Source organism: Rhinopithecus bieti, unplaced genomic scaffold, assembly GCF_001698545.2.
Source record: "Rhinopithecus bieti isolate Rb0 unplaced genomic scaffold, ASM169854v2 scaffold_62304, whole genome shotgun sequence".
Lineage (NCBI taxonomy): Eukaryota > Metazoa > Chordata > Mammalia > Primates > Cercopithecidae > Rhinopithecus > Rhinopithecus bieti.
The window spans coordinates 64,643-83,391 of record NW_016823627.1 but is presented as its reverse complement, the minus strand read 5'-3'; the positions used below and the strand labels follow the sequence as shown (position 1 = coordinate 83,391).

The 18,749-nt window shown below is 40.3% G+C and overlaps 1 protein-coding gene across 1 annotated transcript in view; it reads right to left on the bottom strand.

Annotated features, from left to right (window-relative positions):
• The window catches only part of LOC108521714 (sodium/hydrogen exchanger 7-like), a 69,006-nt gene extending 51,037 nt beyond the window's left edge, over positions 1 to 17,969 (bottom strand). The window contains exons 1-4 of the mRNA XM_017861680.1: positions 17,745 to 17,969; positions 15,058 to 15,135; positions 7,736 to 7,812; positions 5,670 to 5,704 (exon numbers count right to left, since the gene is read on the bottom strand). Of these exons, the coding sequence (XP_017717169.1) occupies positions 5,670 to 5,704; positions 7,736 to 7,812; positions 15,058 to 15,135; positions 17,745 to 17,969 (415 nt within the window). The remainder of the gene's footprint in view (positions 1 to 5,669; positions 5,705 to 7,735; positions 7,813 to 15,057; positions 15,136 to 17,744) is intronic.
• Positions 17,970 to 18,749: the final 780 nt, after the last annotated feature.

Below are 18,749 nucleotides of genomic sequence, written 5' to 3'. Positions count from 1 at the left end.
ATTTTTTAAAAATTTTATTTTTATTTTATTTTTTTTTGAGACAGGGTCTTGCTCTGTTGCCCAGGCTGGAGTACGGTGGTGTGATTATAGTTCACTGTAGCCTGGAACTCCCGGGCTTAAGCAATCCCCGCTACCTCAGCCTCCCAAGTAGATGGGACCACAGATGCATAGCACACCTGGCCTAAAAGCATAATTAATAATAATAACAATAAATGCTTACATAGCATTGATCTAAGTTTCAACTTCTCATTCTCCCTGCTCATTATCTCACAAAACAGGTCAGGAACCCTTCTGTGCCCCTCCTGAGCAAGTCTGTGCCTGACCACAAAGAGGGATGTGGGTGCTGACAACGGGAAGACGATGGGATGGGGATGACAGACTGGCTAAGTGGTTTCTGATGGGAGAGATGAAACAAACTGCCCTCCTCCCTACAGCAGGACCCTTGAAATCAGGGTCATAGCTGTTTCCAACTGGACACAGACTGAGAAATCACAATTAACTAACTGAAGATCACTGGGTACAGGCAGTGGGAAAACAAAAGAAAGGCAGATATATGAAGAAGGGAAAACTCAAGGACCTAAATGTGTTCATTCAGCTAACTTTTCATGGACACTTCATCCGTGTACTCAAGGGCACTTAGCCCTTGTGAGCACTCAGTACAAAGTGGCAAGCACTGACATGCACAAAACAGACCTAACTCAAAGAGCTGAGGGAACAGAAAATGGAGTCTAGAAAAGTGACTAGGCAGGTGGCATATTTGAACCAAGTCCCAGAGGATGCACTCTAGCCTGGGCGACAGAGCAAGACTCCATCTCAAAAGAAAAAAAAAAAAAGAAATTGTTAAGATAGTAAATTTTATGTCAGGCATTTTACCACACAAAAAAAATTAATAATAAAAAAGGAAATTGCATGTCCTTCCTGTGAACCATCATGATGTCATTTCCCCAATTTTAACTCATCACCTTTGCACTCCTTGAGTCAATCAGCCTGACTCACAGGTTTCTATTTTCTTTTCTTTTCTTTTAGACAGAGTCTCTGTTGCCTAGGCTGGAGTGCAGTGGCATGTGTTCTCTGGTGGCTTCCTAGGAAGGCACCATGGGGTGGAAATGTGTTTTTTTCCTTTAATTGTGGATCTGTCTAAAACAAAAGCCCACAAAGATGGCACATGGCAGCCATGACACATGACCACAGAGTGGAGAAGGCTCCCTGTCACAGTACAGCCTACACTATCCCACACACATTGTGTCAACTTTGACCAGAAGACCAAAGACTCATGTCTCAAGCCAAGTACAGTAATCAGGGACAAGGATTCTTATTCCTTGATATCAGTCAATATGACTCTGTATCCTAATACTATAAAGTTTTTTGTTTCATTTTTTAAAGACAGGGTCTTGCTCTGTCACCCAGGCTGGAGTGCAGTAGTGCGATCACAGCTCACTGCAGCCTCAAACTTCTGGGCTTAAGCAATTGTCTTGCCTCAGCCCCGAGCAGCTAGAACTATAGGCAATCACCACCACGGCCAGCTAATTTTTTAAATTTTTTTGTGGCAATGAAGTTCTATGTTGCCCAGGCTGCCAATATCAGAATTTTGTTTGATGCAGCAGACACTAGAAGTCAATCTGGTCTTGTGAGGCTTAACTCTGAACTTAAGTTTTATCTCTTTTATGACCCAAGTTTTCAAACAACAGATTTCTAGGAGGCTGGTAAAATACTTGTAATTTGCAAAACATTCTACATTTCAGGAAGATTTCTATTTAAAAAGCAGTTAATGTCCTGATGTTTAATAAGTTTAAACTTTCAATTTTCTACAACTTCCATTTCTATAAAACCCTTACTATGCCAATCTTCATAGGCCAAGTGAAAATGGAGTAGCATGGTAATGCCTTCCATTATTTTCTACCATAGCATAGACACATTAAAGGGAAGTAAACAATTACAAAGATAATCCAGAAAAGTAAGCCTCTCTATCCAATTAAATGAAGTAACACTGATAGCTCAGGAAACAATATCAACAATCTTTATGTTAAACTAACTTCCCTTTACTTGTTAGTGGTACTAGTAAGACGTTAGTAATAAAATTATAGATGAGTATACTTAGAAACACATTTTCAGACAGACTAAACACCTTTCTCAGACTTATGAAGATCTATTTCTCCATAGACACACATCTGGAGACAGTCACAGACAGCACAGGATTAAAATAATAAAACTGATTTTCAGAGTTCTCTTTGGAAACATGCTTGGGTTAAGAGATGATCTGTTATTTATTTATTTTTTAAACATAAGGAAAACTGAGAAATCTCTGTCTGAGTCAGATGTGGACACAGACCAGCATAATTTAGAGATGGTACACTCTATACCTTACACGTGTTGTTTCATTTCATCTTCACAATAGCCTTAGGAAATAGGTGCCATCATTTCTACTTTATAGATGAGGAAACTGATGTCAGGGGATAATATGTGTCCAGGCTACCCGATCAGTGATTGGTAGGGCTAGAACTCAACCCAAGGCCTGTGACTCCAAATCCCACCTTTTCACAAACCAGAGTGCCTCGACAGCCAAGTCTTCAATACTAATTTACTCAGGATGTTTGTAATAAAATATGAGTGTAAGAGAGGTCAAGTTTTTTTTTTTTTTTTTTTTTTTTTTTTTTTTTTTTTTTTTGAACATTGAGATTCTTCAGAACCACACAACTGTCTAGAGCTATGCTGTCTGATGTGGTAACCATTAGCCACATGTGGCTATATACATTTAAATTACTTAACATTAAATAAAAGTTAAAATCAGTCCCCCAATTGCATTACCCTACATTTCAAGTGCTCAAAAGCCACATGTGGCTACTGGTTACCACAATGGACTCGCAGATTATAGACCATCTCTATCTTCACAGAAAGATCTATAAGATAGCACTGATGGAGAGGACCCCCAAGAGGCATGGTCAAGTGGGATATCTTAGTATCTTTAAGGTTAACACTGTTCAGAATATTAGAGGGCATTGAAGACATTGAACAGACCTTTCCATCTCTACCGTGAGGACAGGAGCAGCTCATTCTCCAGAACTTCTTTCCCTAAGGTGTACTCTCAATAGCTGACACTAAGGAAGAGAATAGCTGTAACTACTTTATGCAAACTGATCAAATTATAGGTTCCAACTTGGAAAGGATAACTTTTTTGTTTGTTTTTGAGCTGCAAGGGAGGGTGTAATAATTCACTTGTAAGAATTGGTTCAACCAACACTTGAAAAATACAGGGCAAGGGATTGATGAATAAAAACCATGTCACAGCGCACAGTCCTCTAGGAATGCTGCACAAAAGGAGTTTACAAATTAAATTACATTCACTACAGATAATCATGTGTGTTTCTACTAAGAAAAGGTATTATTTAAACCAAATGATATGTTACATAAAAGAAGGCAAAAGGGCAACACTGAGAAAGAAGAAAATCTAAGTGTAAAACTTATGACCAAATTAGTCATTCTAAGATGAAAGGCAAAACATGTTATATAGCCAGGTGTGGTGGTTCATGCCTGTAATCCCAGCACTTTGGGAGGCCGAGGCGGGTGGATCACTTGAGGTTGGGAGTTTGACACCAGCCTGACCAACATGGAGAAACCCTGTCTCTACTAAAATTACAAAAAAATTAGCTGGGCGTGGTGGTGCATGCCTGTAATTCCAGCTACTCGGGAGGCTGAGGCAGGAGAATCGCTTGAACCTGGGAGGCGGAGGTTACAGTGAACCAAGATCATGCCATTGCACTCCACCCTGGTCAACAAGAGCAAAACTCCATCTCAAAAACCAAACCAAAACAAAACAACAACAACAACAACAACAAAACATGCTACACAGATACAACGGAATATTATTCAGCCTTAAAGGTTAGGAAATTATGACAAATGCTATAACATGGATGAACTTTGAGGACATTATGCTAAGTGAAATAAGCCAGTCACAAAAGGACAAATACTGTATGATTTCACTTGTATGAAATTTCTACAGTAGTCAAGTTCATAGAGACAGAAAGTCAAAGATAGCTGCCAGGGGCTGCAGGGAAGGGGGACTGGGGAGTTGTTGTTTAATGGGTACAGTATTTCAGTTTTGCAAGATGAAAAAGTTCTGGGGATTGGTTTCACAATGACGTGGGTATACTTAACGCTACTGAACTATACACTTAGAAACTGTTAAGATAGGCTGGGCATGGTGGCTCACACCTGTAATCCCAGCACTTTGGGAGGCTGAGGCGGGCGGATCACAAAGTCAGGAGATTGAGACCATCTTGGCTAACACGGCGAAACCCGCCTCTACTAAAATACAAAAAAANGTTATATATTAGGATAAATTGATATTGTGGCTGATTTCATTCACTGTTCTTATTAATTAATAGATTGGGTTTGATTTTAGTTTTAGGGTTTTATGGGTTCAAGTACCTGAAATATACCAAGGATCACCCAGGGGTAAGGCTGTGTAGTGTGGTGTGTGCATATGCATGTCTGTATGTGTGTACATGTGTGTGCATGTTGAAAGTGGGACTGCAGGATAATATTAAAAGGAGAAAACATAACTTGAAGAGTTTGAAATCTAACTGAATGGACAGTAACCCATCACTAACAGCTGTGTGACCTCCAGCAAGTTACTGAGCTTCTCTCTGCCTGTTTCCTCATCTGTGAAATGCAGATAGTAATAGCAACTACTTCCTATGCCTCGGGTGAGGATTAAGTGAGCTCATCATACATGTAAAGTGCTAAGCACAGTCAACATTGGACTTGGTGATGATAATAATGATTATGGTACTGCAATAACATTGCAGAGAGATATTGCATTTATTGCAGCAGCATTGTCATCAGCGCTCAAGATTTAATTTTGGAACTGGGAGAAATCTTAACTTTCGAAGTTGCTTGTTTCAAATACATTGTTTCACAGGGAATAAATTGTGGCAAGATAAAGGTGGTATGACTGCCAATGTTCGTGATGGGTGGAGGCCTAGAAAGAACCCAGTCTCCTAACTCCTTTGCCTTGCTTGTGTAATTATGAGGAAGGGGAGATATTTTGTGTGTTAGAGAGGGTTACTCAAAAACTCAGTGAATGAATACTGTCAAAGCAGTTTGAGGCACGAAAAGGGTAGACATTAAGTAAAGTCAGACACCAGTCAACAGCATTTATTGATTTATTTCTGTGTGAAGAGCATTGTATTATGTGCTGAATGGGAATGCTGTTTTCTTATTCTTCAAGGCATAGAAGTTGACCTGGTATAGGTTGACCTGAATTTTTCTGTAAAAGCTTTCTCTAGATGGCTGCTTAAGCAGCTGTTAATCGAAAGAGAAAACTCCATTCCTCGCACCTTTCGCTCTTCAACTTCACCAGCACTCCCAGTGTGTCTTGGGATGCAGTAGACTCCTTTACCAGCACTCAGCAAGTAGTTTGCCCCAGACATTGGAAAGACTCTTGATCCTGAAGTATAGGCTAAGAAATTAGGCTCGATAGTATTTTATTTTTTAAAAACCTGTGTACTGTGCAATAAAGATAAAGCTATCATTATTCTTACATAAAATCTTTTCAAGTTTATTAACCCTAAAGCTTGAATATTTAGTTGAATCCAATGTTCTTAGATCATATTCTGTTTCTCCCTGCAAATTATAGAGAAATCACCAATAAACGTCCTGGTTCATAATACGAGAACTGCAACGATTTTTGTCCTTGCCTCTGTCTCTGCAATAAGGAGGGAGAGAGAGGAAAGAATGGATCTGGCATTCTAGCTGAGCTCCAGGCACCTATGCATCCATGCACTTCAAAGGGTACTGGGCAGCCACCCAGAGAGGCCCCAAAGTTCACCCTCACCAGGTACTGTGGTTTAGTTGGTCTTCATTCCCTGCCCCCACCCCACCCCCACTTAATATTCACTTTTATTGCAATCACATTCTTCACAATTAATTAGCAGTTTCTTTTGGAAATTCAGGAGAGAGAAAAAAAAACACTCATTTCCGGCAGGTACATTCTTCATATTTTGATCTTTTATTTACTCTATATTTTTGATAAAGAGTATTGGAGATATATTTGTTCTCTGCGCATGTGTGTTTGTGTGTGCCCGTGTGGAGTGAGGGGTAGTAGTCACCAAAGGAGGCAGGTATCTTGAGCTGTAAAAGAGATAATAATTAAAAGAGAATTTCAAGGTGGGATTTTTCTGTCAACTGACTAAACTCTATGAATGATCAGGCACATCAAAACATAAAGACAAGCAAACAACCTTCTCTCGGTTCTGTATTTTTCAGGCTCAAATAAAATTGAAACTTACAGAACTTGAATATTTAATTGCATCCAGTGTTCTTAGACTTTTTTTTTTTTTTTTTTTTTGAGATGGAGTCTCACTCTGTCACCCAGGCTGGAGGGCAGTGGTGCGATCTCAGTTCACTGCAAGCTCCACCTCCCAGGTTCACGCCATTCTCCTGCCTCAGTCTCCTGAGTAGCTGGGACTACAGGCGCCCGCCACCACGCCCAGCTAATTTTGTGTGTGTGTGTATTTTAGTAGAGACAGGGTTTCACCGTGTTAGCCAGGATGGTCTCGATCTCCTGACCTTGTGATCCACCTGCCTCAGCCTCCCAAAGTGCTGGGATTACAGGCGTGAGCCACCGCGCCTGGCCAGACTTTGCTCATTTTTGATGACCTTGGCAGATTTAAGGAGTACTGGTCAGATATTTTGTAGAATATCCTTCGACTAGGATTTGTCTGATTTTTTTTCTCATGGTTATACTGAGGTAATGTGGTTTTAAGTGAATGACCAGAGAGTTAGAGTATCCTTCTCATCACAAATATCAAGGTACATACTATCAACGTGACTTACCACTGCTGTGTTTTTTTTCTCATGGTTATACTGAGGTAATGTGGTTTTAAGTGAATGACCAGAGAGTTAGAGTATCCTTCTCATCACAAATATCAAGGTACATACTATCAACGTGACTTACCACTGCTGTTGTTGACCTTGATCACCTGGTTGAAGTAGTATTTGTCAGGCTTCTCCACTGTAAAGCTACTCTTTTTTCCTGCTTTCTGTACTGTACTCTTCAGAAAGAAGTCACTATGCACAGCCCACACTCAAAGAGGGAGTGGGAGGGGACTGAGCTCTACCTCCTTGAGGGGGATGTATCTACATGAAGTATTTGGAATTCTTCGCACAGGAGATTTGTCTCTTCTCCCCCATTTATTTATCCATCCAATCGCTTATTTATATCCATATGGACTCAGGGATATTTACTTAATGCTCTTGGGGATAATCTAATACAATGTTATTTGTTTTATTGTTCTTCAGCCATTGGCTGGGGGGGCTTTGACCATTACAGGGGCTTTCAGGTTGGCTCTTGTGTCCCTTTGACATCCCCCACATTCTTTTGCCTGTCGGTTTTCTGAGCACTTCCTTACTTTCTGGCATTATAAGATACTCCCTTTTCATCTTGTATATTTCCTGCCCCGGCCCTAGAATTAGCCATTTCTGCAAGGGGCTCTGGCTCTTTTTATCAAAGAATGATAATAGAAACCAAGATCTAGGTGTTGGGTATAATTTTATTTCATGTAAATTGATCTTAATTTAAATAGCCACATGTGGCTAATAGCTACCATACTGAACAGTGTAACTCTCGATCCTGACTCCCATCAAAAATATCAAAATACTGAACTCTGTGGACCCAAATGGACCTCATCCCTATGGAACGTGTGCTAATTTGGTTATAATACAAAGGTTCACTTACCCAATAATGAAGCATGAAACAGCAGTCCCCAAGAAGGCATAGGCCAGTATAGACCCGAGATTTCTGAAAAAGTGTCTCTGAATAAAACAAACAAACAAAACCCAGGAATAACATCGTGATTTTCAACAATGAGCTTAAGAAACACATTAAAAGTCTCTAAAAAGTGGAACTCTACTTACTGTTTCCATTACATCAAGTAACAACTGAAGTTACTCCTATATGGTGCTATTTAACCTTAGACATCATGGTTTTAAGTTATCTTCTATACGGCCAGGTAGTGAGCAAGTAAGCAAGGACTTAGTAAATTTCCAGACAAAACTGCTCTGGATGATTACATTAAATTACAGTAAGCGTGTGTATATGTTGTGCACGTGTGTGTGTGAGTAGACCAATCATTTTTATAGATTTAACCCAAACCATTTTACTCAGTGATTCAGCACATCACTTCCAGTTCTGGTGGTACGTCAGAATATCATCACAGATAGAAGTTTAAAACAAATAAAGTGTGAAAGTGCTATGTCATAAGCTTTCTGCTTAATTTGATGTCAGAAAACAGAGTCCTAAATATCTGCTCATGGAACCTGAAGCGTCTCCTTATATTCATCTAGATTAATGTCTGAAGCCTGGGAAAGAGGGACAATAGAGATGGATGTGGAGAAATGAGAAACAGTTCCATTTAAGATGGCCAAGTTTATACAAAAAGAAACACACATCAATATCACATGTAGAAATTATTCAGAAAGAGGTGGCAAAACTACAATCCTTTCAATGCTTCTGCACATTCACTGGTTACCTTAAAAATGCAAACACACACACACACACACACACACACACACACAGATTTACTTGTTTTACCATGTTGTCTTTGAAGGATTTACTTCTTACAAGTCATTAGGCCTGTGGGATATTCCAACGGAGGAAATTCTGCCTGTTCCTGGGATCCTAAGACACAGTTCTGCCTCCTCAAGGCATAAGCCATTCTCATTTGACAATCAGAACTATTTAACACAAACAGACAAAACCTCCCAACACCCTGATCAAACAAGGGCCAGGAACACTTTACCTAAATTTTTTTTAAAGGCAGAAGAACCCCAGCATGTCACCTGAGCAATATCAGAAAAAGACAGGGTGCAGGAAGAAGAACCCAGACAAGATCAGGCAGCCACCACGAAGCATGACCAGACAAAGGGCTGCAGGTGTCCTCTGGTGTGCATCCCAGACACAGGGCCTTCCGAGTGCTTGCCCCTATCTGAGTCAGTGAAGAAGGTGTTAAGGAATGCCTGCTGCCCCTAAGCCACCTGCTCAGGAGAGAATCCTTCAAGGGCTTGCCATGCTGACAGGCACCGAATGAGGGTGCTGCCTGTACATAAGATGGACACATTATGTTTGCCCCTTAAATAACCGCCTTTTTGTTTTTAATCAAATGCATTTATACATCAATGTTTTGAAAAATATATATTTCAAAAAAATCAACAGCTGTGAGTCTGCTTCTCTTTAAAAGCTCCAGAAACGGCTTCAATCAGGGAGGGCCAGGAGTGCACCAAGAACAAGGCACCAGATGAATGACACTTGTGAGGTATCCAAGAACAAATTTCAATCCCAGATGTGCTTTTCCTTGCCACTCAGCTTTCCTTTGGGTAGATATTCCCATGGTAACTCTGAATATAAATTAGATAAATTCATATTCATGACATTAGCCAAAGCAAAAAATTAGGAATGTAAATCTGTAGCCAAAAATACTTTCATAATATATTCTAAAATCACACACACACACACAATTACCCATCTCCCGTTCGTATCTGCTGATGCGAGCTGAAACTTAACTGTATTTCGAAAAGCTATACTACCTATTTGTGTATTATGCCTAGTACTTAAATGTATACTTCATAGTTCACAAAGTGTTTTCACATATATTAGCCCATCCAATTCTCACAATGATCTATCTGGAAGGTATTATTTGGACCATCTTATATGAGAGAACCCAAGGTTCAAAGGCATGATGTAAGCTGCTTCAAGTCACATGTCCACCAAACCAAGGCCCAGACTGGAAAGGTGGTCTCCCGACCCCAAAGCATCGTGCTCTCACTGTGCAAGCTGCCCTGCTACCCAGTTCTTCGATTCCCACTTCTCTTTGGGAAAGAAAGGACAGGAGGTATCCAGTAAAATCCTAGATCTTTCATCCTACCCTTATTTGGTTACAATACAGCCATGATTAGTTCAGAATCTCCCTTACTTTTCCTCCTCAATTATAAAATGACAAGAAGAGACAAAAGGAGATGATGGCATGCCCTGGCAAAGTCTTCAAAAATATAAGCCCAAGACAGGCCAGGATGAGAAGTTTTGCTTTGGTGAAAATATACCTGACATCCCAATTTCTGGCTGTACCATTCTAAGCCCCTCCCATTCCTCACTGGCAAGTTTTAACATGTTATTGTATATGTGTGTGAGAGTGAAGAAGAGAGAGAGACAGAAGGAGAGAGAGAGAAAGACAGAGAGAGAAAGAGAGTGAGTGTGTGTGTGTGTGTGTGTGTGTGTGTGTGTATCTGTGTGTGTGTGTGTTTGGTGGGGGAGTCCACCAATAATGGCTTCTATGGGTGAATTATTTCCCTGCCAAAGCCCTCTAAGCAAACCAGGAGTGGTAGCACAAAATCAAAGCTAATTCCAATGAGAACTTTTTTCAAGTCAGAAGGCCCGGGTCTGCATGATAGCTATATGATGCGCATAGGTCAGAGGGTCTGAATGTTATCTGTGTATATACCATCCGTTAAATGGTGAAATATTTATTACACATTTCACTGACAACAGGTTTCATCAGAGATGGTAACCATATTAAGGACCAACTATTTAGGTGCCTATATAGGGGCAATTTAAAAAGGAAAGAGACTAAACTAATAGTTGATAACCTGAAAGACTAGCTGTGATATTATGATGTGTATGTATTGGTTTTCATCTACAGTTCCTGGCTCATAAGCTCCCATAGCTCTTGTTACAGTCTTTTGTTGTAATGTTGGGCACTTTAGGCCTCAGAAGCAGGTAGCAAAAAAAATAGAATCTCTCTGACCTTCTCTTGCCCTCCTTTCATCTGCTCCTTTTCTGTCCCAAGGCAGACCATAGAAACTAAAAATATACTCTAATTTTCTCCTGCCTTTTTGAAGTAGGCCATAAGACCCTCATTTCAGAAGGGATCCTGCCCCATACTGGGGAGGAAGCTATGCCACACAGAAAGGCCAAGAAGAATCTGAACACATAGGCCTTGCTGGGTTTCCCCACTCAGTCTGTCAGCATTAGATCACGCCCCTTTTATCCAATCACTTTTCTACATGATTGTCAATCATGGCTATGCAATGAAACCTCCATAAAAAGTTCAAGAGGATGGGGTTCCAAGAGCTTCCAAATAGCTGAATACATGGAGGTTCCTGGATGGTGGTGCCCTGGGAGGGCATGGAAGCTCCATGCCCCTTTCTCTACACTTTGCCTTATGCATCTCTTAATTTGTATCCTTTGTAATATCTTTTATAATAAACTGGTAAATATGAGTGTTTCCCTGAGTTCTGTGAGCCACTATAGCAATGTAATGAAAGAGGGGGTCATGGGAACCCCAACTTGAAGCCAGGCAGTCAGAAGTTCCAGACTTGTGACAGGTGTCTGAGATGAGGCGGGGGGCAGTATTGTGGGACTCAGCCTTCCGTGGGGTCTGGCAGTATCTCCAGGTAGATAGTGTCAGAACTGAACTGGAGGACACCCAGCTGGTGTCTGCTGCAGAACTGATTGCCTGTTTGCTGGTAGGGAGAAATCCCTCCCACATTTAATCACAGAAGTCTTCTGTGTTGGTTACCATAGTGTGAGAGCAGAGAATTCGTGGGTTTTTTTTCCCACTCAGGCTAGTATTTCAAAACAAATTGATTGGGAACTGGCAAAGCCTGTGAGTTGTTTTCTTTTGAGAAAATGGTGCTGATAAAGGGAAGGTTCCGCAAAACTAAAATGTCTTTCAACCATCAGAGTGGCTTTCACAACCCATGATTTGGTTTCATTTTAAAACAACTATGACTGATTATACATTAAGATTAGTTATGTAAAATATCAAATTACTCATCACCCATTTGATCTGAAGAAGAGTTCCCAAATTATCCACTTATGTAAAAAATAACGTAATTTATACCCACAATAACCATCTCCCATCTATTACATGTCAGAAATGACATACAAATTCAGATGACCCTGGCAACCCAGAGTAGTCAGGTAAACGATATGGTCTTTTTTTGTACAGAAAACCTAAATCCAGAGGCAATAAGGCACAAAAGAACAACTCTGGGCCCTGGAGTCAGACAGACTGAGTCACCTTGACTCAGTCCCACACTATCTATGTAACCTCATATACATCATTAATCATTCTGAGCTGAGATTCATCATCAGTAAAACGCAGGACACTCTACATGTGAGCACACAAACACACTGGGCTGGTGTGCAGAAACACACAGCCTCCGCTCCTCAAGCACCTATTATGGAGATGGAACTTATGTTCCATTTCTCTCCCCCTTCCCCTCCTGCCCTGAAGGTTATGCAGTAAGAAGGGGTCACTTGATCTCTGAAAGAGGAAGTGAGTTTGACCCTGACTTGTAATCTTGACGTTGTTGTGCAAGGTGGGGAATTGTTCTTGCTCCTTTAGCCTCCATGCTGTGAGCAAAAGAGGCAGCTTTTGGCAGGCCCAACAATTTCTAGGATCTCTCCATTTCAGCCTCCTTAAGTGTAACTGTGACCAACCTGGCTAAAGGGTACCCGTCCTCAATTCATGAGGTAGGGTGTAAGAAGCCCCATTACTAAAGGTTAAGTGACATACTCCAACATGCATCTACCAGGGACTTTGGATCATAAATTAATCATTTAATCACAAGTTAACTCTTTGTGTCTGTTTATCAATGAGTCGGAACGCTGGGGCAGAAGCAGTGTGAACTAATCTTCAATCACCATCACCTTCTTACAGAGTTTCTCTGAAGATTAGAAAGAATGGATGTAAAAGCAGAAATAAAGAATATCTGTTCTTAATGCCTACCAAATGTTCTGTAAACTATATTTATGTTGGTTGGAAATTGTTTAAAACCATCTGAAAAGTGCAGAGTGACTTTGATAGAAAACCCAGCCTGATGGGCCGGCATCCTCTCATAAAATGAATTGGGAAGTATTCCCTTTTCTATTTTGTGAAAGAATTTGTATAAGATTGGTATTATTTATTCCATAAATGCTTGATATAATTCACCAGTAAAGCCATATGGGTGTCTGGAAAGGTTTTTCATTATGAACTCAATTTCTTTAATATAGGTCTGTTCAAGCTTTCCATCTCTTCTCAGGTTGATAATTTACGTCTTTCAAGGAATTTGTCCATTTCACCTGGGTTGCCAGATTTATTTATTTTCTTTTTTTGAGTTGTTTTCATGGCAAGATCTCATCAGGATGTTGTCAAACTTATTGGCACAAAAATTGTTCATAGTATTCCCTTATCCTTTTGATATCTGCAGAGTCTGTAGTAAAGTCCCTTCCTTTATTCCTAATACAGGTAATTTGTTTCTTTCCTCCTTTTTTCTCAACTGATCTAGCTAGAGTTTATCAGTTTCAGGGGCATTTTGTAGATCCTAAGGATGTTGCTGAGTTTTATTGTCAGGCAAAATCTCTCTTCTCTAGACTCACTGAAAAGGTTTCCTTTAGTCCTCATTCAGAAAGAGAGCTGAAACAAGTTCCACAGTTGTTACCTGCCTTTGGGGAGGCTTAATTTTCAGACAATATTACCACAATGGGAGAGGGAGGGAGCCACCCATAAATATTTGCAAAGATATTTGGCATTTGTATTGATTGATTGATTGATTGATTGATTTTTTAGAGACCGGGTCTTGCTCTGTGGCCCAGACTGGAGTACAGAGATACAATCAAGGCTCACTGCAGCCTCAAACTCCTAGGCTCAAGCTCCCCACCTCAGACTCCTCCAAGAGTAACTAGGACCACAGGCATGTACCACCATGCCCAGCTAATTTTTTTACGTTTTGTAGAGGCATGGTCTTGCTATGTTGCCTAGGCTGGTATTTTGTATTTTAAATAACTAGAAGCTCTGACCTAACCTTGCTGTCTAGCACGATGGCCCTCAGTAATAAGGATACTTAGTTTCTTTAAAACTTTTTATTTTGGAATAATTATAGATTCACATAAGTTGCAAAGATTAAGTATAGAGAGGTCTCATGTGCCCTTTGCCCAGTTTCCCCCAGTGGTTACATCTTACATAACTATGATACAATATCAAAACCAAGAAACTGGCATTATATGTATTATGTGTGTGCACAGTTCCCTGTCATTTAATCAAATGTGTAGATTTGCATGACTACCACCACAATCAAAATACACAACTGTTCCATCACCCTGAAGATGTCCCTCATGCTACCCTTTTATAAGCACCCCCATCCCAATGCCCTCACCATCCCTATTCACTGGCAACCACTAATTTGTTTTCCAACCCTTTAATTTTGTCATTTCTACAATGCTATATAAATGAAATCATAGAGTATATAACCTTTACAGATTGGATTTTTTTTTCACTCGGCATAATGCCTTTGAGATCCATAAAGGTCATTGGGTGTATCAATAGGTTGTTCTGTTTTATTGTTGAGTAGTAGTCTACGATATGGATATATCATAGTTTGTTTAACCATTCACCTATTATAGAACATTTTGGTTGTTTCCAGTGTTCGTCTATTACAAGTTGGTATGAACAATCATGTATAGGTTTTTATGTGAACACAGGTGTTCATTTCTCTGAGATAAATCCCTACGAGTGAAATTGTGGGTCATATGGCAATTTCAACTTTAGTTTTATTAGAAACTGCCAACTTGTTTTCCAGAGTGGCTGTACCATTTTACATTACCACTGACAATGTATGGGAGTTCCAGATTTTAAAACAGAAATGAATCATTGATGAGAAGTCAACTATAGTCTCTGAGTGGGTGAAGAACAAAGTAATAAGCAATCTGGGAGAAGAAAAATAACTAGAAAATTATGCAGGTAAATTAACACAGAGATTCACATGATTTCAGAAATACTGGCAAAAACCTCTTACCTTCTTTAAGCTGTATCCAGCATGAAAAATAATTGGAGGCAGAAGAATGTTGAAAAATACTTCTGGATCGAATGTTACCTGAAAGTTTAAAAAGAAAAAAAAGCCAATTTTTTATTTAACTCCAGTTCATGCTATAATATCTGCTTAATATTTGAAGCCATTGACTAAAGTTTGAATATTTAGAGCAAACACCATAAATGTGAAAAATCATNAAAAACCTCTTACCTTCTTTAAGCTGTATCCAGCATGAAAAATAATTGGAGGCAGAAGAATGTTGAAAAATACTTCTGGATCGAATGTTACCTGAAAGTTTAAAAAGAAAAAAAAGCCAATTTTTTATTTAACTCCAGTTCATGCTATAATATCTGCTTAATATTTGAAGCCATTGACTAAAGTTTGAATATTTAGAGCAAACAACATAAATGTGAAAAATCATGGACTTATCCCAGAGGAGAAGCTATGACTTTCCATGGACTGGCATGCTCTTCTCCCAATAACACTTTTGCTCTTATGATCTTGCTTGTGCTGTTTTAAAACACAGTAAGACACAACAGTTTTATGCAATTTTGAGAACTCACAGAAAGCTTCTGGCTAGTGTTTTTCATAAAAACATCTTGGCCAGGCGTGGTGGCTCATGCCTATAATCCCAGCACTTTGGGAGGCCGAGGCGGGCAGATCACAAGGTCAGGAGTTCGAGACCAACCTGGCTAATACAGTGAAACTCCATTTCTACTAAAAATACAAAACTTAGCTAGGCATGGTGGCAGATGCCTGTAATCTCAGCTACTTGGGAGGCTGAGGCAGAAGAATCGCTTGAACCTGGGAGGCGGAGGTTGCAGTGAGCTGAGATCGCGCCACTGCACTCCAGCCTGAGCAACAGAGCGAGACTCCATCTCAAAAAACAAACAAAACAAAACAAAACAAAATCTTGATTTTCATCACACCTTTATAAAGGCTCAACTGCAATAAAAGATGCCATCGTGATTCTTTATTAACTTCCTGGATCCTCTCACAGAATCCTTTATAGACAAAATTGTGCTGAATTTAAGTCTCTTTTGAGTGACCAGCCTTCTGTGACACTTGATGTAGCCTAAATCAAAGTCACCAGCAATGGCTTCCTGAACATCAGCATAAATTGGGCAACTTTAAAGGAACTGAAATTTCTTATAGGTTTGATACAGGGAAATTAATCAAATTACTCTGAAACTTTTAGAGAGCAAAGTTTTATCATATCCAGAAAAAAATTCAGCATGCTATAAACATGCTAACCTTTTAAAGAATTTGTTCATGCTGGTCAATTACTTGGCTTGTGTTTCAATTAATTATTTTAAACCTTCATTCTAGTTATTAAACATTAACTTTTTGTTTAGAAACTGGAGGTGTTAATCAGCCTACTAAAAGTAGATTCTTTCAAATGATGCTCTATTCTCTCTTCTTGTTAAAGAAGAGCGTTCTGCAAAGCAGGGAATGTCAGAATGAGAAGGAGCCTTGGACAGTACCTACCCAGTATGAGGACACTGGGCCCAAAGGCAGTGAAACTTGCTGGATGCCACCAAACCCAATAATGTACAAACTAGCACAAGGGTTTTCTGACACTCAGTTCAATCCTCTCCTTATCAATCAAGCTGTCTCTTCAGCTGTCTCAGTCAATCAACATGTCTCTTTTCCCTCAACTAGCAACAATCATCCTGGCCTTGTTTGTTCTCCCACCTTTGCTTTGGGCAGCAAAGTTTTAAACAGAGGGGATTTAAATAAACAGGTTTCTAAAGATAAGACAGCAAAAGTCAGCTTCCTCTTCTATTATGAACTGAAAGATGGAAATGTGTTGGTATCATTTACCTTTTCCCCCATCTTATCCAATATGAAGGGCTCAAGCTGCCATTTCCAAACAGCCATTAAGTGTGGTATTTACATTGGGTTTCTTTCTCAGTTGCACTGAATTTCAGAATGTTTATGAAAACCCCATGCTTTCTTATGAAGAGTTGAGAGCAAAGAGTACTGCCATTAGGGACACAGAAAAGATGGTCATGTTTAATGCTCCAGGTAGAGAATAATTTTCCTTAAGGATTAGAGTAGATTCCAAAAACAACAAGAATTTAATTTCTGGAGCACATGCTACACTCTGCCTTTCACTGTCAGCCTTCACATACCTTAGCCTTGTGCTGTATTAAAAGGGGCTCCCCACAACCTGGGTCTCCCAAGACTGCTATACAGAAGGCTTCCTTCTGATGAAGCCTGGTCTATAAGATAATGCAGTATACATCAATTAATACAGATTTCTTGCTTATCCTGGAAATTACCCGTGCAAGGAGATGCATAATGCTTTTTCATGTGGACTATGTTGCTACTCCAACATTAAATGAAATGCTTGGACTCTAATTCTAAGACAACAAGATCTTCTTCTTCCCCTGAAGATTCATTAAGCCTTTGGCATCAATCACCAATAAGAGTAAGCACTCAAATATTTATAGGATATAGCAAAAGAACCGTGAGTAACTAAGAATTACCCTTGTGAATACTGAATAAATTAAGCTAAAGGTGAAATCAATCTTATTTTAAGAAAATAGCAATATTATCCCTAAACCACAGGAAGGATAAGAGACATAGCAAAGAGGAGATGGTGGCTGGATAAATGACCTGAGTGGGGACGTACAAATCCATTGCACAATCAGTGACCCATTTCAGCTACAGATGCTAACAAACCCACGAAGGTCACTAGCTGAAAGGCTCAAGTTAAAGATCTGGTTCTTCCTTCTCCTCATCATGGACCAAAAAGCTTCCTAACAAAACAGAGAGCCAGGAATGTTACCAGTAATCCAGGAGTTTGGAAGGATTTCTCTCCACAAGGTCAAGACAAGTCAGGGAATCAACAACCATGTCAGGACAATGATGACTGAGTGTCCCCAGCTCACCTTCCGTAGCATATCATTCTGCTCTACGCTGTTGATCTTGCCAGGGCTGATTTCTCCTTTCAGAGTGTATTCGAAGAACTTTCCGCTGACATTCACTAATAAGGTACTGAAGGCCCTGTCTTCCTGAGTGCAGCTGAGTGATTTGTCACGGCCACTGGTAGCAGGGGTACCATACCTCAGGATCACCCCAACAATGAGCCCTGAAAGAGTGGGAAAAAAACTCATCAGGCCTGAGGAAGGATAGAGAAAGTGTGGAAATAATGGCATGGTTGATTTTCAACAACTAAGAAATGCAGCAGTAATCTTAGAAGCTGGACATGGGGTATGTATCTTAGGAGAAACTAACTGCATGGGCCTTCAGGATTGAAAGGGTTAAGCATCCATCTATTCTGGTCTGATTTAAGTTGCTCAGCCACCAGGAGGACAAGGTGGGACAGTACCTTCGGTGGTATTATGACACTGTGAGCACTTTTTGTTTTTTGAGTGGAGTCTCACTCTCTCACCCAGGCTGGAGTGCAGTGGCACGATCTCGGCTCCCGGCAACCTCCGCCTCCCGGGTTCAAGCAGTTCTCCTGCCTCAGCCTCCTGAGTAGCTGGGATGACAGGTGCCCGACACCACGCCCAGCTATTTTTTTTTTGTATTTTTAGTAGAGATGAGGTTTCACTATGTTGGCCAGGCTGGTCTCGAACTCCTAACCTCAAGTGATCTGCTGGCTTCAGCTTCCCAAAGTGCTGGGATTACAGGTGTGAGCCACCACACCCGGCCAGCCCTGTGACCACTTTAAACACCTGAGCATGCCTCATTTCTCAGGCTTCTAGTGGAGGAAGATGGGATGACAAGCAGCAAAGATTTTTCTGGCCAGGACAGCACAAAGCAGAACTGCTGAGCTCTTTCATTTCACCCAGCAGCATCCCTCAAGCCAGTCCTGCTGCCATGTGCCAGCAAGGACCAGGCCACTGGAATTTCTAGTTGCTATGAATGAAACTTGGTTTGCCACGCATCAG